The following is a 24443-nucleotide window of genomic DNA, read 5'->3' as shown; positions in this document are numbered from 1 at the left end:
GGCCAGTCACAGGGCTTGATCCAGGATGCTGTGACCCCAAATTCTCCAAGGGGACTCCTCCTTCACTGTGACAGTGGCCTCAGGACCTGGCTCTCACCCTTTTGTCTTGCTTCTTGCAGATGTGGTAGTGCCCTGAGCCTGCCTCACTCTCAGATAAGAACCCCTGGCCAGACACCATGGAGCCTGTTTCTGCTGCCCACTCCAGCTAGGGCCAGCAGGCCTGTTGCTGTCTCTCTTCCCACAGGAGATTTTATACCATGTATATTTGTGTGGCATTTATCTGGCTTCTGGGAGACTCAGATAGGAAATGCTTTTGCCCTGTCCTGTGCATTAAAGACCACACCCGTGTTCCTCTCAGCCCCAAGGCAGAGGCTACCCTGGGAACTCTGAAGTCCTGGCGGATGTAGCAGCCAGCCTGTCCTGTCCTGCCCTGTCTAGACCCACTCAGTCTTCCTCAGCCGCTTCAGATTGCAGCCTGTGGACATCTCTGAGAATCACAACAGCCTGTTCTGCAACATCAGATGCTTTGTACAAGAAATATTTTCCAGGAGTTAAGTTCTCATGGTTTTAAGTGGAGAGAGCAGAGCTGTGTGCAGTCACCACATTCTTCTGCCCCAGGGGGAGTTTGCAGGATGTTGGAAGTGCACCCAGAACTCATCGGTTCCTGAAATGAACATACAGCTCTTGGTTGGGAAGACCTGGCATTGGGGGCACCCTGTGCCCATGTCTTCAGGTTGTAACCTGAGGGTGGGCTGGAGGAAGACTGGTGAGTTCTAGTCCACTTCAGTAGCTCTTTCTTCAACACAGCAAGTAGGAATGACGTGTCAAATGAAATAAGCCACAGAGCAAAACAGTTTATAATCAAAGTAGCTGTCGGACTCGGCTGGTTTCTCTCTTTTCTTAGAGTCTTATTACTAAGCAGACCTCATAATTTTTGCAGTGGGTTTTTCCAATTTTACTTTCAAATATTTATGCTTTCGTGGTGTCTCTTCCAGGACATTAAATTCACTGTTTCTGTTACCAGTCAGCGCTAACAATGTAGTGACTGTAACTATTCTTCTGTGCTGGCTCCCTTTTAAAAATGCATTTATCAGGAATTACTTGTTCCATCTGTGTCTGTCAGCTTCAGGCCCCCCTCTTAGTCCATTCATCTATGCAGACGCTCTCTTATTAGCACCAAGTAGTTGTCTTATTTTTCTTTATAATACACTTTAGAATACAAGGCCATTTGTTCTTCCTTGTTACTCTTAGTTTCGTATTTTAATCCTAATGACTTTAATAATTACATTTCATGTTCAACAAATAATCCTGTTGGGATTTTTAATTGAAACTGTGTTATCCCTATAAATCTCTGGGGGGGGGGACAGTTCACATCTTTCCATCTAGCAAGGAGCAGAGTCCGTCTCTCCATCTGTCCCCGTGACTCTTTCGCTTCTGACCATCGTGGATGGCTCTCATTTTGCACAGCTCTGACGCTTCTCATGCATATGCTGCCCAGCAGTACTTAACAGTACAGCTTCCTGCTTTCCGTCGGACATTCGTTCCTGTTATTTCCCCTTTGTATGAGCCTGGTTATCAATACTCACTCACATCGTGGTACCAGTTATACACAGGTAGGGACAAAGGCTGTGCCCGTTGCCTGTGAAGTGTCTCCACCGAGGACTGAGCATCTTTGATCCACTCACCCACCCTGTATCTGTTCATTAACAGTATGCTCACTGAGTATGTGTGTTGTGCTAGACAGTGTCTGTGGCCCTGAGAAAACTCAGCAGGTAGAAGATATAATAGTCTCTTTAAACATGACTTGCATCTTGTCATGCCTAACTAAATGTCATGATGGTTTATGTCCTTTCTCCTGTGTTTTAGATTTTCAGGTAAGAAGGACATGTTTAACATGATTGAAAGCTTTTTATGCACAAGCAGAAATGGTCATGTGGCTTCATCAATGAAGAGAATCAATGTTCAACTTCCCTAGAGTGTGTAGCTAACTGCATTTGTAAGGACAAATACTAACATTTGAATTGTGCATCTTTTGGAAAGGCCAAAGTGCTTTTGAAGTAACTGAATGATTCGAAGAAATTCTGAATGTACCAGAGAGTAGGAAGTGAGCAATCAAAACAGGATGCGCGGTACCACAGAAGCCCATTCAATTTTGCACAGTAAGAAACCAACGAGCCCAGCCCACTCCCTGCCTGCCCTTCTACATTGCCTGTAGAATGAAAAGCAAAACACTGGGGACAATTCTGAGATCAGTAAAGGGTGAGCAGGCTCTCCTGAGCTAGGATTCCTGGGAAGGAGGAGGTTCTGACACCAGCACAGCAATGTCACAGTTGCTCCCAGGGCCTTTGGCAGGACTGTTACAGCTGTGTGTGTGTGCATGTGTGAATGTGTGTCTATGTGTGTGTGCATGTGAACCTGTGTGTATATAGGTACAGTGTATGTGTGCATACACAGGCATGTGTGTATGTGTATGTTTACATGTATGTCAGAATGTGTATGCATAGGTTTGAGAGTTTGTATGTCTCTCTGTGTGTGCATGAGTGTATGTGTGTGTGTATGAGTATGTGTGTTGTATGAGTATATTTTTGTTGTTGTTGTTTTAAAATTTGAGACAAGGCTTTGCTATATTGCCCAGGTTGGCCTTGAACTCACTCTGTAGCCCAGATAGGTCTTGGATTTCAGATCAACCAGTTCAGCCTCTAGAGTAGCTGGGATTACAGGTCTGTGCCACTAGATCCCTCTTCGCTTTAGGATTTTAAAGGATGGCTATAGCGCCAGGTGTGCTGACACACTTATAACACAGCACTGAGGAAATTGAGGCAGGCAAGCACACTGTTTACATGGATGCCAAGAAAGTGAGCTTAGCATAGTCTCACATGGATCAAGGAGCAGTTGGGAGACTAGAAGTATGATAAACAGGATTTGACCAGAAATGAAGAAAGCTGTGTGGTAGCTGCCACTGGCTACTCTTGTGATGGGGGTGGGGGGAAAGTAGGACGTCACTTTAGCCTGGCCTGTGGGATGGCTCAGCAGGTAACTCCTCCTACTGCTGCCCACAGTCAAGCCTGGCAGTCTGAGTTCAATCCCTGAAACCCATGGGAAGGTAGAAGGAGAAAACCAACTCCACAAAGCTGTCCCCTGACTTCTGTCCATGTGCTATGGTATGTGCACACACACAAAGCAATATAAATTACATAAAAAGATCTCCATTGGGCTGGAGAGATGGCTCAGTGCTTAAGAGTACCGACTGCTCTTCCAGAGGTCCTGAGTTCAATTCCCAGCAACCACATGGTGGCTCACCACCATCTATAATTGGATCCGATCCCTCTTCTGGTGTGTCTGAAGACAACTACAGTGTACTCATATATATATAATTCTTTAGACAAACAAACGAACTTCCACTGGGACTGGGACATTTCCACTTTTGCAAAACTTTAGGTTTGTTGTTTTAAAATAGAACCTTGTGCCCTCTGGGCCATTTTTATATTTCCTTTCACTTTTGGAAACTCTACAATTTACATGTGACAAATGATGGGACTGATGTTAACTTCTTATAAAATTTATTCAGTGAGTAATGTTGTCTTTCTCACTAAAAACGTGATGGACACTGAGTGCTGTTTTCCTGTTCTTTTATCTGAGGGAGCTGAAGGGAAACGCTCTGGCCTCGTATTTTTCTGTAACAAATGGGAGGTGTGGTACTTGGTAAAAGTTGGGGCCTATTAAAAATTTATGGATATTGTCAAAAATTCTCATACAAATGTCCAAATGGCCAGTCTGGGGTTCACAGTGATTTAGAAAGCAGAACTCCTTGAATGATAAATTTCCCCCTGAGGCCCAGCACCAAGCTTCGACGGGTCTCACCGTCTCAGACGCGCAGGACAGAGATTTATCTGTGTTTCATCAAGTATGAAAAATATATGGATGGAGGGGTTTCCGGCCGGTCCCCCCCAGTCATCCAGCCACCTCCATTAATGTCAGCAGCCCCATAAATTTCTCCCGAGTTCTAAAGTAAGCAGCTTGTGCCACTGCACAGAAGCCTCCAAAGGTGTCACTTGCTGCCTATAAATTCACAGGCACTCAATAAAGGCAATGGACTACACATGGACTTGATTACGTGGCCTCCTTGGGACGTCAAGTGGACCTGTGCTCAGAGGAGACCAGAGGAGCTCTCTGCACCCAGCCTCTTGATCTCATAGTGCTGGATAGGAGAATCAATCTATTCACAGATACCTTGATTAATAGTGGATGTTATTATGGTACCAGTCAGGATCAAGGCTTCCTTCTTGGTCCAAGAATATCATCTTGAATTCTGCTTCTGTTTGAGTGTGACAAACCTCCCCAAACCCATACAGCCAGCCTGCTCTTCCCTTTCAAATTTAATTAAAAGGAACAATACATTAGGGGGTTACTTGAGAATCTATGTTGGTTTGCTCCTCTGTTGAGAAAGTGACAAACAGATTTTATTTCTGTTTTCCTATCCCAAATGCAGTTTATGTGGGAGAATTAATACTCAGGACAGAGCTGACCCTGCCAGAATGGAAGCAAAGGTCTTTCTTCACTGTCTCCCATTCCCTTCAAGACATGGTTTGAAGTCCAGTCAGCGTCCTCCATATCCCTTCCTCATCAGAAAGAACTTCATCTGTCCTGTCCTTTTCCAACCTCCTCTGCTTGTTTGATCAAGTGTCATGTGTGTGTCACTATATTTATGAAATATGAAGGTGTGTGGCTGTTTTTGTCCAAACAGTGTCTACACAAAGCCATGGAGTGTGGGGATGAAGGGCTTCTGTCTGTTCCGAACTGGAAGACCCTGAGTGTGAAAATCCATTCTGTGTTTTGTCCCTAAAGTTCTCAGGCCCCTCAAGGAGGTGGCCCCACTGCCATCCCACTTCCTGTTACATACACACACTGCAGGAGAAATACCTGGATCTGAGGCCTCCCACATCTAAGCCTAAGGCACGTCTTCATTTCTTTGGTGGTGTTTGGTCATATTTTGGAGATAGGAGATATGCTAGGGGCGGTGGTAAGTAGGACTGGTGACTAGCATGCTTCTGGAAGCCACTATCAGAGGAAGAGCGCTCTGTCCTTGCAGTCTATGAGGTACACTGAGAATGAAAAGGGCCCATGGCTTTTTTCTGGGCCTGTTTATGAGAATAGGCAAAGGGAATTAGGATACTGCATTTGCTGAGGAGCCTAGTGTCTGTCTTTCATTGAGCCCTATTGAAGACTAAAAGAGCCCCTAGGTGCTGGGTGCTCTTAATTTGACTTACTGTGAAGAGCCACATCAAAATATACGGTTTCACATGGGCTATGCACCTGTCCCCAAGGCCCGAACCTTGAGTTCTTACCTGCCCTTCTCATGCCCACTCTTGAACTTCATATACTTTCCATGGAAGCGATGGCAGAGAGGAAGATAATTTGGCTTCTTACTCGAGTAAGCCACATGTGTTTGCCTCTCCTCTGCTGACTGCAGCTGCTTTTGAGAATTCACTGAATATGTAATTACACAAAGAATCCACAATAATGAGCCCTAGACTCATGTTCCCATGTGTGACTATCCCCCTGTCTTCCTCAGACTTCTGCTACATTCTGAATGTACCTCAGGATCCCTGTGGAAAAATACAGAAGACATGAAGGAAAAAAAAATCAAATATAGCTGGGATTCCCAGCCATCCAGAGGGCATCTGACAGGAGCAGGCTGGTGGCTTCTTTTCATGTCACTAAAAGTTCTCAGAAGGAAGCTCTGCCCTTTCCCTGGAGACACCCTAGAGCTACAGAGTACCCACATTTCTAAAGGTCTCTCCCCTCCCTCTAGAAACTTCTCCATTTGCTAGTCACTAGGTAGACTTCTAGTCAAGTTGCCTAACTTCCACAAGCCCACAGTGTCTCATGGGAAATACATGGGACAAGCTACAACTGGCTTCCTCAAATCCCAGGATTCTCCTCCTCCGCTTCTCTCCTCTCTCACCTCTTTCTCTCTCAGTGGCTTGCTCTTTTCCTTTTAAGTACATTGCATGAAGACATGAAGCTGCCGAGGGAAGAGGAGTTAGGAGTGAGGAAAGACCTGTGCTCCAGGTGATACTTAGTGAGCCCATGGCTGTGGGCACCACTATGGCTTGAACATGAAATATTCCCCACAGGTTTGTATGTTTGAACACTCAGATCCCACCTGTGGTGCTGTTTCAGAAGGCTTTAGGACCTTTAAAAGGTGGTGCATCATGGGAGGAAGTAGTCACTGAATGTGAGCTCTGAAGATTGATAGCCTGGCTTCAATTTTTGTCTGCTCTCTACTTCCTGTTTGCAAGCTTGCTTACTCTCCCACTCCATGCCTTCTCTACTGTGAGTGACTTTCTCCTCAAACTCAAGTCAAAATAAGCCACTCCTCTTTTAGGTTGCTTCTTGCCAGCCAGCAAATTTCCATTCCCAGCCTGACCATCGCAGGGCCAAAGCACGGAGACTCTGAGTTGATAGAGTCCCCAATGCATGACGAGAGGGAGAAGACAGGGCCCTGCACCTAAAGTCTCCCCGACTTAAAAATACCAAAGCTTAATGCACAAAACTCTGCACTAAGATGGGGTGTGGGGAACGGACTTAATGTCATTTAAACTATAATTTTTAAAACACAAAAACTCTCAAATGACCGAAACTCCCTCCAGAAAGAATGTACATCTGCAGGTGATTCCAGACAAGCTGCTCTCCTGCCCCGAGGCCTGAGCACATTCCACACTCACTGTTTTGTGACATGGATCCTTTTATGACCCCCTCTCCCATCTATCCCTCCCTCTCAGACCTTCCTTGCTGCACTGCCCCCCACCAGTCGATCTATCCTTTGTAGGTTGGTAGGCAGCACTATGACTAAGAGGCCACAAAATGTGCTTATGGCTGTGGATGTCAGAGTGCTAGACCCAGGGATGAAACACGGGGTGCCACAGACGCAACAAATGTTCTGAACCATAAGTTGTGTGGCTGATGGAGTGCCACGAGTCCACATTATTCTGATGGGGTCATTTTTATCAATCTATCTATCCTGTTCATGAAGTAGGCATTAAGATTGTCCCCAACACCAACGTACATTTAGATGAGGGAGCAAATACAGAGAGCAGGTATGGCTCAAGGTCACAAAGACTTAAAGTGGTAGAGTGGAGATTTGAACCCATGCAGCCTCTCCTCTAGAGTCTCCACTCCCAGATTAGTTTGAAAGCTTGTGTGTACAGGCAACATTCACGGTACACTTGCTTGTCGTCTATACAGGATGCATCATTGCATCATAACATAAACAGGCAGTGGTGGTGGCGACATCTCCAGCCACATGACCACACTGCTGAGGTCCAGCTTACTCCCCAGAGTCATTTCATTTGACCTTCACAGTGACTATTGTATCTACTGGAAAAACAACATAAGCCTGTATATAACTCACAGCACTCTTGGGTTTGAGTATCAAATGTCATCATGTTTCATGTTTCAAACACTTGGTCCCCAGCTGGTGACACTAAAGGCCGTGGAACCTTTAGGATGCGGAGCTTCAGTGGAGATAGTTCAACACCAGGGGCGGGCCTCGAAGGTTCCCAGTCCTGCTGTATCTCATTTCTATTTCCTGCTTCCCGACTGCAGATGCAGCGTGTCCAGCCATATCCAAGGCTCACCTGCCACGTCTTCCCAGTTACAACAGATGTGTCCCCTCAAACTGTGAACCACAGGGAGAAGTTCTTCTCTTAAATTCCTTCTTGTTAGGCACTTGATCACAGCAATGAGAATAGTAACATGGGAATCTGCTGAAATGTGCCTGGAAAGGCCATCAGGCTGCTCAGACTCCCACACTGTAGCCCCCTTTGAAAGGCTCCCTGGAAGTCAGAGCTCTTTTAAACAAGGTGCCATTTAGTTTTAACTGTCAACTTGCCACAACCTAGAATAACCGGAGAAGAAAGCCTCAGAATTGTCCAGATCAGGTTGGGTTGTGGGCCTGTCTCTGGGGTATTGTCTTAATTATTACTTGACCCAAGCCCACTATGGGTGGCACTATTCCTTAGGCTGGGTCCTGAACTGTACACATTAAGAGAAAGCAGTGGAAGCTTAGAAAGAGCAGAAGCAGGGAGCTTGGGAGCATTGTCTCCCTCCCCACCCCCTTGTTTTTTTTGAGATAGGCTTTCTTTATGTACAGAGCCCTGGCTGACCTGGAACTCATTTGGTAGACCAGGCTGGCCTTGAACTCACAGAGATCTGCCTGCCTTTGCCTTTCCAGTACTGAGATTAAAGGCATGTGCCACCACATCAGCTGTATTAGTTTTCTTTGTTCTTGAGTGGATATGATATGATCTATTGCTTTGAGATCCTGCCTTGGTGACTTCTCTGCCATGGTGGACTGTAACCGGGAATTACACACGAATAAAACTTCTATCTTATGCTTCATGTCAGGGGGCTCATTCACAGCAACAGAAATTAAACATTTCATTTGTAAAGGCCTTAAGACCTATAATTAGTCCTGGTTTTCCAGTGATGAAGGCCACTTACATGGTGCTGATGTAGGTGACTGGAAGGAGGAAAGACTATTGCATCTTCCGGGGTGAGAGCCCCTGTTCTATAGACTGGATCTGGGTGTTGTGGCCTAGTTGGGTCTCAGTTGTGCATTAGATGAAGCTATGGCTAAGACCCCTTCATAAGTCTTTGGGATAAAATTCACAGTTGAGTCAGGAAACTCAACACAGTGGATGGTGGACTCAAGTGAAGACACACAACAAGTATAGCAAGTGCTTTCTGGAAACATCCTCTTTGGTTGTACTTCTCAACATGGTAGCCACTAGGGACATGTGGCTGTTTAAACCTGCATTCAAATTAAATAAAATGAAATAAACAGCAGGTACTCAACTATGTTCCTTAAATGCAAAGTTGGAAAGCATGTTAAAGTGCAAAATGCATTTAATATACTTGCCCTGCTAATTGTCCTAGATTGACCACACAGCACAGCACAGATTGCCCTTGAGGTTGTGGGGCTGATTGGGAGTTGTGCCCCTGTCTCCAACTCCCTGCTACTACTCATGACTGCTCATCACCAAGGATCAGAGGACATAGCTCTAGCCAAGGATGTGGTCCATGTTCAATTTAGGAAAGTGGTTTCTGCTGGATGTGCCCTGCTTTACACATAGCCAAGCTGAACCTTTGTAAGTTGGAGCCAGTTCACATAGCCAGACTAAGACTTCTACTACTGTGCTTAGCTCTCAGAACCTAGAGCATTTTCAGTACTGCAGAGAGTCCTGTTAGATGGTAACTCTGTAGGCAAACCCAAAGTCCTGTAGTTTGGTCCTCATGATGCTGCCTGTGGGTGGAAAGAATGCAGTGCCATCTCACAGGGCTGTGAGTATGTGGTGGGCTGAACAGTGAACTCTAAAGATCCTTGTCCTAAAGCCAGGAGTCTATGATACTGTATCTGTTCTGGAAGGTGTGACTGAACATCTGATAGGGGGTTTCTGTATCTGGTGATATCCCTTCTATTGTCCTCAATACTGTGCAAAATATGCAGAGTGGTCACAGACACACAGAGGAGAAGGTAATGTGACCACCAATGTTAGGTGGAGTGACCTAGACGCATAAGCCAAGGAGTGGCAGCCGCCACCAGGGGCTGGAAGAGACAATGACTGGGTTATCCTTGGAGTGTCTAGAGAGTACAGCTCTGCCTTTTCACCTCAGACCTCCAGTTTCCAGTTAAATCACCAAGATGGCAGATTTAATCCAGCAACAACAGCAGAGCAACACAGAGGCAACGAGTTCATGTGTAAAGCATTCTGGATGTAAAATAAATATTTGGGCAACAACAGTCTCTCCCTTCTCCCTGAATGCACACTGGCCTGATGTACCTAGTCACTAAGGTGGCTATGATTACAAGTGAGACCCTGGGAGTTATGGTGGGGAACCCCACATCAGAGTTCTGACCCTGGGGCTAGGAGGAGGGATAAAGGCAAAATCCAGGAAGTTGGTTATTCCTTGACCAATGACTGAGGCAGCCTCTAACTGGTTATGCCTCCCAGAGTGACCTCTTTCAATAGCCCATACTATAATTATCCCAGAGATGATGCACAGACAGCTCTGCTCTAAAGAAGATCCTAGGGCCTTACAGTGTAAAAGAGGGAGAGAAGACAAACCAAAGGAGAGGTATGGAAGGTCTCTGGCCAGGGGTGATCGCTCCCTAAAGATAATAATGACAAATGAAAACTCAGACAGTCATTACTCTAATAATACACTGAAGCTTAAGGGTCTTTAATACTTACATATGTGCATATGAATATTAAATATATAAATATGAACATATGAATATATTATATAGTTAAACATGATATATTTTTATATAAATCATATTAATATATTTATATAAATTATATGAATATATATGAATACTTTTATATGAATATGTAAACATATGTGATATATATTATGTATGGAATATATACACATATTTACATATATATATATATATATATATATATATATATTTATCAGAGATCCCTCAAAGAAAAAGATCCCTGACATCATGACACAGAGAAGCAAATAAATAGCAGAATAGCTCAGAGAAGAACAAAAACAAACAAAAACACCTCAAATAAGTTGGTAGTGCACACCTGTAACCCTGGTACTGAAGAGGCTGAGACAGGAGGATCTGGAATTCAAGGCTATCCTGGGCTGCATAGTTAGACTCTGTCTCAAAACAAAAACAAAAATGAAAAGTATTCCCTAACCCCTAAATAATCAAATTAATGCAAATTCCAAGATCACTTGATAACCTGTTTTTTTTTACCAGCTCTGCAAAATATTAAAAAGATTACAATCAGTTTATTAACCAGAGCACCCGTGCAATTCAATGCCAAGCATTCATTAAAAAGAAATATTTTGGAAAGCATTATGAGGCTGTGGGAAAGTTCAATGTTGAAGTTTTAAACATTAGCAAAAATATGAATAAATAAAACTACTTAAAATGTATATTGGAGAGAAAAGAGACAGGAAGGAATGCTACCAAGATATGTTCAAAGTAGCTGTCCATTTGCTGAAACCATAAACAGGTTACATTTTCTTCATTAAACTCTACCTCAAATGAATAGGTGTTATTTTTGAAGTTTAACTTCTCAGTAGGAGGGGGAGGGGTGTAGGAAGAGAATAGGACTGAGAACAACTAAGTCATTATATTCGTGTGTGAAACTGTCAGATAATTTTTAAAAACTATCTAAAATATTTTAAAAGTTGGCTTAAAAGACAAATAATCAGAAGGCATGGTAAGGCACACCTGTGACCCAGCCCTTGGGAGGTCAACATGGCCCTCAGCAACATGTTGAGTTAGAGCCCGAGGCCAGCCTGTGTGCACTGACCAGATGAGCTGAGAGAGGGTGTTTGTCCCTTACAGCTTCTCATGATTGCCTGACCTGCCTCTGAGCATCTTTTGGGGGGTTTATTCTGAGAACTGACTGTATTTTGTACTTCAAAAGACAATATTTGCTTTTATTTGCCTTTGATTCAAAAAAAGCAAGGCAAAGGCTCTTTATCAAAGTCCATCAGATGACTTTAATCGAATTATGAAAATAAATTTGCCCTCGACCTTACACATTACTTCAAAAAGAGGAATTTTTATGCCTTTGTGAATTCTACCCAGTATACCCACGAGGGGACCTCTGACCAGCCCCTAGACGATGGGGTCATCGACACCAGGAGGAAGTGTCCTCAGAGGACCCACCAGCTGCATTTTCAAAGAATCTCATAAATGCTGAAATAACAGGGCATTCCCAGAGTGACAGCCAGGGTCTCTCGGGACTCAGGTAGGGAAGAAACCTCAACTCAGTTGCCATCCTACCCAATTCTGCAACAGGAAGGAGAGCCAAGCCTGTGATGAAGACATCCTATTAAACTACTTCCCTAAAACCCTAGTGTCCTAAATATTTTAAATCAATGCAAGCAGATTGCCTCCCCACCGAATGTATTTTTGTTTTTTTTTTAAATTGTAAAAACAATACTTTTTATAGAAACAAAAGAGTTCTCTTAGTACAGAAGACAGACTGACTCTTCAGTGACCCCTCTCCCTAGCGCCTGACTGGAGGCAGCCTTCTCTTTCTGCTGCACTCTCCAAAGCTTTCCACAAATATGCACAAAGAAGCTTAGGGTGCTCCACGTGTTGTGAGCGCCGCAGCCCCCTTATCTGCACTTCAGCCCTCTGTGGTTTTGCCTGTGACCTGCTGTCAACTGTGATCTGAAAACACGTAGTATAGGATTCCAGAATAAACAGTTTGTGCCTTTTAAACAGTGTACCATTTGGAGTAGCGTGATAGAACACTGTGCTCCACTCTCCCATGTATGTCTGTACACTACTACTACTACCACACACACACACACACACACACACACACACACACACGTACACGCATGCACGCACACGCACACACACAATCTAGAAGCTTCATGGTGTCCAGTCATGAGGGAGGTTTGGGCATCTAGGGCTGTGTGTGTGTGTGTGTGTGTGTGTGTGTGTGTGTGGTGTGTGTGTGTGTGTGTGTGTGTGTGTGTATACACCTGTGATGGACACACAACAGTGAAGTCACTCAACCTACCACCTCATTTTCCATCACATGACCCAATATTGAGGTGCTATTTAATGGGTGTCTGTCCATGTGTATTGTCTGCTCATTCGTTGCCCAAGCACTGTTCTGGGCGTTTGAAGCTCAGCTCTCTATGTATACAGGCAGGCTCTGTAAGAAGAGACGTCATGCAAGATTCTTGACATCTGAACTGATCACACATCTATGTATAAAAGACAGTTGACCTAAGGAGACTATTTTAGATCAGAACTCCAAATGGAATACCATTTAAAGACATGAACTGTTTATTCTGGATACCTGTGTGCTTGTGCATGTGTGTGTGCATGTGTGTGTGTGCAGTAGTAGCAGCAGTGTACAGTACATACGTGGGATAGCACAGCACAGTGTTCTATCACACCACTCCAAATGGTACACTGTTTAAAAGGCACAAACTTTTTATTCTGGACACCTAACACCCACCATGAAGTTTTGGGATACAGTTTGACTATCATGTAGGGAACGAGTACTTGTTTTCCACAGGAAGTCAGTGTAGGGAGATGGGAAGCAGTTGTGGACAGAGATTGGCTTTTCAGCTTCTGGAACAACATCCCTCCCACCCCTAGCACCCTGCCCCCCATTGTTGTTACCTGGGAGCCATTGTTGTCCCTTGCCTCATGGGCCTCAACAGTGACTACAAGCAAGTGGGTGCTGAAGCAGAGGAAGGTGGGTTCCCATCAGTCCTCTGGGCTCTTCTTATGTAAAGGGAATTACTAAATCCAACGAGGGGGTCCTCAGATGTCTGCTCACAGCCTGCCCCCCCCCCTGCATCCCTCTCTTTCCCTGGTATGATTTTATTTTTTAAAAAACGATTTTTCTATTTCCGACCATTCAGTTCGCCAATCCCAATGAGCTGACCAGTGTTGTCGTGTTGAGTGTCTCAGGACCTGATATTGGGGTGATGCAACACCCTGACATGGAAAGAGATGTCTGAATTTCTTTCCTCAGCACCCGATCATGACAGAGAACCCTTAATTCTTCTCCCTTGAGATTAAACATACTTAAAACTGCTCCAGCAAACATGTCTCAGACCGTTTAAGAGCACTTGTCATTTCATTTAAAAGCAGTAGGAAGTCTAATATAAGGACAGGTCTGGGGCCTTGGCCTCCAAACCCCTAGTGACATATCATTTAGGGAATCCTAGGTCCCAGCACTCACAGCTGGCTCCTAGACTGAGGGAGTGCCACAGTCTGAGATGCAGAAGTGATGGGTTGCTGGTTCCCAATGGAGAGGCAGTCAGACCTGACTATTTCCAGTTCCCTGGGCTTTAGACACACCTGGCTGTCCAGACACCCTACATATCACATTCTATTTTATGTGGTCACAGACTAGTGCATGGGCCATATTTCCATAGTAAAAAAAAGCAATCACAGGCCAAGAACCAATTTAATTAAAAACATTTCTGAATCCCCAGCAATAATATTTGAGTTTTAAAAAATGAAGTCAAGAAACCTCACATCTCCATACTGGATGCCTTGGTGTCCAAGAATACAACAAGCCAGGTGGCCGCTCATGTTTATAATCCAGGACTCCAGAGCTGAAGCAGGCTTCCTTTAAATTCAAACCTGGCTTCGACTAAACAATGAGACCTTTTCACAAAAACAAAATAAATAAACGAACAACAAAACCAACCGAATGAGCTGACCCAAGAGGAGACCCATCACCTGCACTCAATGAACCACTGCCGGATCTGGTCCTGAAGGTGCTCCTTGATGTCTGGGCCTTCCAGCATCCTCAGGTCCTCCTTGATATTTATTAGGGCTTCCTGGTAGTTTTGTTCATGTTTTAGCTGCACCTCGTTCCGTAGATTCGACACTTGTTCCGACTGGACAACGGCATCACTGACTTGGTTGAAGAGAGGGGGTGGTTTCTGGAAATAAACCCCCCAAAAGTTGAGACGCTAAAAGTCACAGGACTGCAGAAAACATTAGAAGCAGATAAAATGGGTTGTCTTTGGAGGAATTTTACCGCAGACACATTTTTAAAAAACACATCTAGAACACAAGATCAAAGCTAGTAAGAGCACCCGAGGAGCTCATACACTGTGAGGGGGAAGAGATGACACATGTCACCTCACACACGGATGTGGGTCCAAGGCAGCAAGGACCCATTGATTATGAACAAAACTCTGAGGTAAAAGGACTCTTATATTTTAAGTTGATCATCTCAGATATTGTTATAATGACAGAAGATTTAGTATGTTCAGTAAGCCTAAAAAACACTCCCCACACTTTAGAAACTCAAGTTTTTCCCAATCTTTTTAATCAGAGGGAGGAAGGAGAATGTAGAAGAGGGAAGTGTTTGTCACAAAGCCTACTTAAAGGAGATGTATTCTGATTATTCAGAGTGGCCTAAACGTCAACTCTGAAAATCAACTCTCGCCTCTCCAAAGAAAGACATTATGCAGCTTAATTCAGAAATACATCCCAACACATCTTATAGAAGTTCTCCTTCCACATCTGTCAGTCAGCAGATCTGGAAATGGTCAGTGTGGAACATCTTCTGGCCCCCATCTGAGCCATACCCAGCATCTGCACAAAGTTGTCCATAGACATTCTTCAAGTGGTGTTGGGATAAAATTCAGTTCATCTGAAGCCCCAAGAGAGCAAAATCGGGTAGATCAGCCTATATGACTATGCAGCCATCTACCCCAGGGCGATGTTGGAGACTTGGGTAGAGTGAAGTAAAGGACCGCCTTTATGCAGAAGGATCCAAGCCTGGCACTCACCATCTCCCAGATCATAAATATGAGAGCAGGAGGTCAGGACTCCTGTACAGGGGAAGAACCCGCCCGCCCTCTAGAGACATCCAGAGGTTCAACCAAGGCTCTCAAGTCAAAAGCACAGTGATGTGGTACTAAAGGCAGCCTTCTATGGGTTTTGAGAGCCAAAGTATATTCTTTGGAAATTTGCATGTTGGTTAAACACGGGTATCTTTAAATCTTAAATTATAAGAAATGATTGAAGTCAATTATAATTTCAAGTAAACCAAGCTTGCAATACTCAGAACAAAGAACTTCTGAGCTCCTGTCCTGCCACATGTGCTCTTGTGGGTATTTATATCTGTTGTCTCTCTGGCAACGCCTGCTGTAATACTTTGAGTAACTTCTTAACTGCTTGGGGGAGTAGTTCTGGTCAGTTCCAGGTGAGAGTGTGTTAGTCAGTGGGCTGAAGGGTTTGGTGCTGAGGTCACAGTACAATCAGATCAAAGGCCAGATTCAGTTGTACCTTGGCCATTGGGTCAAACAAGCTCCCTTGTATGTACGTATACATACACACACACACGCACACATGCATGTACCCAATCTTCTAAGGACACTTCTGGACCTCCATATGGGAGAGATTGTCTTCATCTCTGCATCTTCTAGAGTTTAGAATCCTTAAAACCAAACAATCCAGTGAAATAGAAGAGGAAGCTATATGTGTAATATTTTATAAACGTACCCACTAGAAACTATAAGAAACAATCCAATTTTCTCCTTTAGTATAAAAGAGAATTGGGTATAAACAGTACAATTTTTTAAAAGATGAGAATGCCCTAAAATACAAGAAGAGTGAATCTGAAGTGAGAATTGCAAAACTCTTTTTTTTTTTTGCATGTGGGCGTACATGCAGGTACAAGTGAGTGAGTGTGTGTGTGTGTGTGTGTGTGTGTGTGTAGGGCAGAGGCTGACATTGAGGCTCCTGAGATCTGCTTGACCTCCTGAGAGCGCTGAAGTTGTAAGTGAACTGCCATGTCCACCCATGATTTATTTGTGGGTTGGGGATGTCGGCTCCAGGCCTCACGTTTGCTCAGTCAAAGCTTTGACCCACTGACCCACTGACCCACTGACCCACTGACCCATCTCTCTGGCCTTGATAAAGTTGATCTACAGGCAGATCTAATTATCTTACGGGTTGATGGTACACTGTCCCACAAGCCCTTGCACTGTGTCTCTTCAGCGATGTTTACATTCATCTTTGGAGGTAGAAATGAGAGTGAGGAGGAGCTGCCACTGGACAGATGTGAAAGCGGAGGTCTCATGCCCGTGAAGATGGCCGCGGCAAGCTCAAGCTCCCTCTACCCCGTGTTGTGTAGCTCTGTGCTGTGTTATTCAGACGGGAGCAGTCAAGCATGTTTTTTCCATATAGATTTTCTCTGGCAAGAACTCATCTGGGTCGTTTGTAACTCCCTCCTCTTGCTGTTTTTGCACTTGAAGGTTCTAATAAATTCACATCCTGTGCTAACGAGCACCCTGTCCTTTGGGCGCAAACATCTTTTCTTCTTTAGCGACTCTGGTCTTATGAATTCAAATTTGTTAACTGGCCACATAAACAGCAACTCATTTAAAAATAAATTAGGGATATTAAAAGGAGAGGGGAGCATGATAACACGCGATGTATTGAAATGCATGGGTTGTAGATTAATGCATCTTAATGAAGGCTCCCCGTGTGAGCAAACCATTACATTTGCCATCTCTCCACAGTTAACGACCCAGAACGGAATAACGAAACCTACATTTCCAGTGCGGTCCTCTGTCAGCAAAACACACACACATTAATAATTGATGTTGCTGCAGAGATGTGACGTGAGGCGACACTTCCTGAGTGTGGGGGGGAAGCTAGACTCCACGCTCCGTTAATGTCGATGCTTAGCTAATGGTCGACAGGCTTTAGATTTTAAAACCCTTGTTGAAATTGGGAAGAGAAACGGTCATTTATGAAAATCTGCTCAGTGTATCCATCTCAAATAGACTGGGAGTTATGTGGCATGGTGCTCAGGATTATCCAAAGATCTTCTGTCTCAGGGTGGTGGTTGTCACCCTAAGGGGAAGAACAGATCTCTGCCAGTGGCCTTGTTACACCTACTCTCCCAGGGCCTGAATGTGTGCATTGATGCTTGGGGGCGGTGCTTAGAAGGGTGGCCTTGGCATCCAGGGCTCTGACTTCATACAAAGAAGACCTCAGATTGCAGACCAAACTCTTCACCAGGTCCCATTGAGATAGTACCGAGTGGTGGGCGGCCCATCATTTCAAAGTCACCTGTCTGTGTATATAGCTGTGGGTCCACAAACATAACTACTCTGTGCAATGGTGGATCCACAAACCCACCTACTCTGCACAAGGACAGGCAGAAGCAGAAGTCTTTAGGGAGAGATCATTTTTGTTTGGTTCTCTGGGTTGAACAAGTTCGGTATGAATCTTTAAGATCCACCATGTTAGCAAGCACTGATCTGTTAAAGAGCAAGCGTGTTTTCTGGCCCATTGGAGTTCATTTCTTCAAGAGTTCAGTATTTTGTTTAAATGCTTACTTAAGAACTATGATAGGATAGGGTGCTGGTGAGCTTTCAAATCTCTCGTGGCTGAGGCTATCCGCTTTGTGCTCTCACACCTTAAAGTCAGTGCCGTGAGACAAGTTTGAGTGGTTCACAAATATAGGCTCATTTATTCTGCACAGCCACCTTAAGCAGAGAGAGTGTTACTACTTACGTCTTGTGTATGAAGAAATGGAGGCTCAGAGATATCAAGGGCCTTGTCCAGGCTCACACAGGCAGGGCACAGACCACTCCTATTCTCTATGTTTGATGTCTCTCTTTGCTGAGTCTCGGGCTTAATCCATTTTGTCTGGAAATACTTCCTCACGGATGCTATGGATAATACTTTGGAACCAACGTGATTTGAACTTGGTTGTTATTGGTGAACTGCCTTGCATGGTGGTTTTACACAAGGCATTTTTCCTGTTGAGCCTGTGACAGTGCCGTTTCAAGACTTTATGGTGACATAAGAACCTTCCTGGTCCCTAACTTAAATGGTTTAAAAAACACTGGAAGAAAAAAACATCTAGCACTTTAATGACCATGGCTGAGTTGCAATGATGCTGGTATCTAGCCCAGGATCTTCAGCTGTCTGGAGAGCAGAGCAGACCATGGTTGGCCACTGCTCACTGTTCTGTGAGCTGGACACAGCTTCAAATGATTTACACTGTACAGGAGAAAATGGTGGAACCAACACGCTTAAGAGACCTTAGCTTTGCCCATGGTCCATGCAGCATTGAGGGACTTTGTACAGGGCTCCTGTGAGGTGAATGAAGGCAGACTACCAGTTCAAGGGAACCCATGAAGGACTTCTGGGGCCAGGGAACGAAGGGAGGGCAAAGAAAAAAATCATTTTGTCATTTAATGATGTCTGATGACCTGGAAACATGGGGCCATGATTAAGCAGACAGAATATTAACAACAAGAAATAGAATAGAAATCAAACTAAGGTATGTCAGGCCAGGCAACTGAAAGGTAAAACCCTACTTAATAGAAAAGACAGGGGTGGCTTTGCCTTCTCCCAAATGCCTCTCAAGTGGATCATGTATTTGTTTCTTTTTGAAACAGAGCCTCACACTGAAGCCCAGGCTGGCTTGAAACTTGTAAAAGTCTCTTTTTCCTCGATGTCCAGGATTCCAGGCATGGAATTGGGGTCATGCCAGCTGATGTAGGCTTTCGAAGTCAGTCTCTAAGCACTTCAGGGAAGCCTCTTCACCAGAGGGTGTGGTGGGTAGGGGGTGGCTTGCTGCCTCTTCAGGATTTCCTCTGCCTTTTGCCTTGGGGAATTTCCAGATGACCCCTTTGTAGCTAGATAGGGAAGCATTGGGCCAGACTCAGCCCCATGGACTTTTCCAGACCAAATTTTGACAGGCTAGATTTCAGTACACAGGTTTAGTAGGATGAGACAAGGGTTTGGATATACTGCATTTTGAGGCCTTTGTTACATGTGTTTTATACAAGAGCTTATTTTGGAGTGTTTTGTGGTTTTGTACATGAACTTTCCGGACTTCTTCAAAGTGTTCTGTTTCAAGGATCATTCAACCATCTTTATATCTTAGCATCTGCCAAGACAACAGAAACCGCATTCCTCAGAGGTGTTTCGAACCTCATGCTCCAGGTGGGGCCTCTCCCCTGAGACTCTTGGATGTCCTGCTTGCTGCCCCAGGATAGAGGTAGTACTGTGTTGGCCTTTCTCCAAAAGGAAACTGAGGCTCCCAGGTAAGGTGTGGGAGACGTGAAGCCCTGGCCCTGGCAACAGACAGAGCTGGGCTTTGAACCAAGACTGTCTGCCTCTAAGGTACATGTTGCCAACCAGAGGCCCCAGACGGGTCTGGTCACTGCAGGATATATGTGTGTGATACTTTCTCTGCTGAGACACTGAGGGGACAGACAGCTCTTCTAATGTTAAAAGATCTACCAGGGGCTCTAAGAGCCTCAGTCATAGGGTATTCTTATTAGCCTGTGCCGGGGCTAATAAGAATAAAAATTTAATTTATTAGCCTCAAAGCGATGGAGAAATAGCTTGTTTGATGGTAGACAATGAAAGTGAACGGTTTTATGGTGCTTTCAGGATTCCAATGATGTTTGTAGAAGCCACAGGCCCCTCACTTTAATAAGTGACCCCAGAGTTCCTCATTACAATGCAAACAGCTATGGCTTCAGGGTAAAGTGAAATATGCAGGGCCCTGACTGCAGGACGGATGGCTGCTAGGGGTCCCTGGAAGAGAATGGATCGTGTTCATTAAGTTCCCTTACGCTGGCTCCATGCCACTGGCTCGGCCAATTAAAAATAGCTGGACGTGATTTTCAGACCACCATTATTTTCCTCTGTAGACTTTATGATTTAACATTTTAAAATGGCAATATCAACAAAAGGTAATTTATATGCCAATGGTTAAGAGAAATGTCTGATTGGGATGGAAGGTGGAAGGTCCCTTGCCCTGAGTCTGTTTTCAGAGACTAGATCGTCACTCCAGGAAGTGTGGCGGGCTTTTATGAAGGCACAAGCACAGCTGGGACCGACTAAGCTGCTGCCTTTTACATTGAAACATCATGGATCCAGATGAACCAATGGAAAACTGAGATTTGACACAAGGAGGCACCACCCTCATCAACGACAGAGTGGAAAATGTATTCAATTGAAAACATGCCCTTGGTTTGGGATAGCAGATTTTGTATGGTCATCAGCCAGCATACTGCAGATAACATTCTTTCAAAAATTGAATCCACGTATATCTCAGTGGTTAACATTTCAATATAACATGTAATATCAAGACTGGGCACACTGGGAGGAACAGCATGCAGAGAGAGTCACAGGGAACACACAGCGGGGGAGCTGTTCTCTTCATGTCCTGCAAACTGCACTGTGGAGAAATTCTCTTTTGAGCCCAGTACATGGAAATTAGAGAGGAAAGAGGAGGGCCTGCATTATACACGGATGATTTGTCTCTGAATGGTACCGGGGGAGGCAGTCAAGATGGAAGGGTGAATGCAACAGTCTTTGGTCATTACCTGAGATTCTGAACTTTCTTTTTTAATACAGAAGATGGTCAGTAAATAAATGTAGGCTGAATCACATTAAACAGAAGATTTCTCAAATAGAAGCAATTGAGTCAAAAGTTTGACTACTGTGAAATTTTACTTGGTACTTCAGTAAATGCCATGAACCTTAGATTGCTAATTTAATTTTTAAAGTAAAACAGCCAATATAAGCAGTTTATTCTTTACATGTCCATGTATGTGGTGTATGTGTGTGTGTGTGTGTGTGTGTGTGTTTATGTGGGCACTTGTATGTGTGTAGGCATACCTGTGTGTGTATGGTGCATGCACGTGGAGGCCAGAGGCTGACGTAGAGGTCTTCAGTGATTGACCTCTACCTTGTACATGAAGTCAGGGTCTCTCACGTGAACCGGATTTGGCTAGTTTAGCCAGCAGACTTTCTCTGGGAATCCTTACTCTCTGCCTCCTGCACACTGGGACTACTTGATGGAGGACAGCCACAATCAGACTGGCCTGCAGCCATGTTTGTGAGGGATTGTCCTGGTTGATGACTGATCTGGGAGGCCCAGTCCATTGTGAGTGTGTGTGGCATTTCAGGTGTCAAGACTATGTAACCAACCAGGTACCATTTAAGGCTTATTCAGTTTTTGGTTTGTGGTTTTGACCTGAAGTCCACAGCCACGCTTGCTTTCTTCTTCTGTTGTCTCTTTCTCTGGTTTGACCCGATGCTTCTTGTCCCCTTTCCAAATGTTATGTTTTGGAGGGGGTTAGAAACTGCTTATGATTTATTTCCCATCAATAATTTGAAGGGATGTTAAAAAAAAAAAAGGCCCAGACCCTCTCTCTATGAACACTCAACAGCAGCCGCCCTTCATCTACTTGCACAGGGCGGGGAGGTGGCAGCAGGGGTGGAATTGAGCAGGTGCTTTGCTGTAGTGTTGGGGAAGGCAGTGCAGTGCCTTGGTTCATACTCCACCTCCACCGCTGTCTGCACAGCCCCAACTATGACAGAGATGGTGTTTGACCAAAGCCACATCTTGTTGGCAGTTCACTCTGCCTCCCAAGTGAAAATCAATTCTATTTCATCGTTTTTGTTTTGTCTTGTTTTGGCAACAGAAATGCTCTCTCCAGAGTCTCACTGTATCTGAAGTGCTTAGGTTGATGAGTGAGACAGGGTGTGGATGTACTTCTTGCCCTTCACAGACAAGCACCTCAAGCCTCAGGAAACAAGGCCTAGCCAAGCTAGCTTGCTGTGCACTGGAATCAGTAATCAGCCATACAGGTACACAGTACCACCGGAGCTACCTCCGCTGCTCTGACTGGGGTCAGCTACACCCTGGTTTCCCAAACGGCGTTGGAGGCTGCTAACACTCTTGACTTTGCTGAAGCACTAGGCAGTGCCCAACTCCCTGACTAACCCAGACACTGGAGAATTTGCTGAATTAAGGGTTCTTGTGGCTTCTGTGAGTTTTGGTATTTATATTTCCCTAGACAATCTTCTTTGCTCAGTGTCTTCTAATTTATGACCACAGAGGTTCAAGACGTGAGATGATCGTTTTGTAGCCTGCTAGTGTCTGTGGTTACTTACAGTTTGTTTGTATTCCTGTTGCTTCTTTCCTTCCTTGACCTCCTCAGAGCTTTACAGGAAGTTAGTTCTTTTCAGAGACCAAATCTTCGCCCTGTCAACACTGCTGTGTTTGTCATCTGAGGGTACCATGGAAGCCCCCAGCAAAGCGGCCGGCTCCCTATGATGCACCTGAAGCCATTGCTGTAAGGTGTGGTGGGATTCTTGTATTTTTAGTTAAAAATTCCTTCAATGGGAACTAAGACGGTCAACAAATGAGGCCCTTTTAGGAATGGTCACATTTTTGGTGATTGCTATTGTTACAGAGTTGACCTTCTGGGCTCTGAAAGGATGCCACGTGTAGAGACATAAGAGGTCTCCACACGAGCTTCTATAGGGGATAGTGCCCAGAACTTCAGTGGGATCTGTGAGGAGCAAGGTTTCAGTTGAGGAAGAGGGAACTCTAAAAAGGAAGTGGTGGAATGCCCTTGGAGCCATGGCCTCTGCCATGGGCTTTGCTCAGGATACGTGAGCCCTGTTCAGAGGCCCCATACTCCATGCACGAAAGATGCCGAGGACCCCTTGTACCAGACTCTAAGGCAGTGGTTCTCAACCCTACTAATGCCGTGACACTTGACCACCAACCATAAAATTATTTTATTGCTATTTCATAACTGTAATTTTGCCACTGTTACAAATCTTAATGGAAATATCTGTGTTTTACGATGGTCTTAGGTGAACTTGTGGAAACAGTTGTTCAATTCCCACTTGGGGTTTCAACCCACAGGTTGAGAAATGCTGCTCTAAAGGGACTCCAGTGCCCTGCTTCCTGGTCCCTAAATCTTGCTGTAACTCCTCTTTGAGACCTTTTACTCACTTTTAACTAACTATAGAGCAATGGTGAAGGACTGCATGCAATGTGTGGACCTTCTTTCCCAGATGTCTCTGCCACATGGAAGACTCCAAGGTCCATGAGCCCAGAGTCTGAGCTGTCTCCAGCTGAGAGCTGCCAAAGAACTGATGGTGCTGGTCTTACTATCCACAAGGAGGGATGCCATCAATGGCTTCATGACCTTGGAGGCAGATCTTTCCCAACCTGGGCCTCAGATGAGAACCTAGCCTTAATGGTACAACGGCAGCCATGTGACACCAGGCAGAGAACTAAGCTGTGCCAGATTCCTGAGCCATGGGTATTGTGCCATAACACAGGTGGTTGCCCAAGCTGCTGTTTTATGTTGACACAGTTAGATAGCAATACGCAAGTGCATCCTGCTAACCCATGACTTACTTACTAATCACTGTGGAAGTGGGCCCTTCAACACCAGCTAGGCCAAACCAATTCAATTCTCACCACAAAGACCCTCACGAAGCCAAGGGCTGCGCTGACACCAGTCAAGCAGGGGATATTTCTGACTCTGCAGCCTGTCTTTCATCTGGAGCACTCTGCATTTTGCAGAGACATATGACAGACACTCCCTAACCTCTTGGATCCCCTGCAGGCTTCTGATCAGCTCGACACTGCGAGTCTCTTAAGACACCTATTCAATTTCCCTTCCTTTCCTTAGAAACTCACTGGAGAAGATGCACACCCCACAGGCTCTACTCTCTATGTAGTGAACTTACCATACCCAGGAACACCATCTCCTCTTCCCTCTCCTTCACTGTTTTCTTGCATTGATAGAAACCTCGCCAAACCTGCAAGCAAATGCCTAATTACTCCTGGAGGAAGTTCTCTTGTAGAAACTGCCCGTCCCAAGCATCGTAACAATCAGCTCCAGCCTGCACACTGGCGTTACTTTTTTTAAATGTTGGGGTAACAACTTTCTTTTCTTTTCTCTCTTGTATTACTTTTTTGTTTTATTTATTCTCCTCTCATTCAACACATCCTGCCTGCATCTTGCTCTCCCTCTCCTCCTAGCTCCCTCTACCCCAACCTCCCTTCTTCCCTGGATCCACTCCTCCTCCACTTCCCTTCAGGAGGGAGCAG

General features: G+C 44.8%; 1 protein-coding gene across 2 annotated transcripts in view; it reads right to left on the bottom strand.

The window, feature by feature from the left end:
- Iqca1 (IQ motif containing with AAA domain 1) overlaps positions 1 to 24443 on the bottom strand; it is a 106591-nt gene that overhangs the window by 71611 nt on the left and 10537 nt on the right. For both annotated transcript variants that reach the window (XM_028755405.1, XM_028755406.1), the window contains exons 5-6: positions 24080 to 24151; positions 14264 to 14469 (exon numbers count right to left, since the gene is read on the bottom strand). In XM_028755405.1, the coding sequence (XP_028611238.1) occupies positions 14264 to 14469; positions 24080 to 24151 (278 nt within the window). The remainder of the gene's footprint in view (positions 1 to 14263; positions 14470 to 24079; positions 24152 to 24443) is intronic.

This window comes from Grammomys surdaster, unplaced genomic scaffold (genome assembly GCF_004785775.1).
Source record: "Grammomys surdaster isolate TR1022 unplaced genomic scaffold, NIH_TR_1.0 126059, whole genome shotgun sequence".
In the NCBI taxonomy this organism is placed as follows: domain Eukaryota; kingdom Metazoa; phylum Chordata; class Mammalia; order Rodentia; family Muridae; genus Grammomys; species Grammomys surdaster.
Note: the sequence above shows the minus strand (reverse complement) of the source record. Positions and strands in the feature narration are given on the sequence as shown.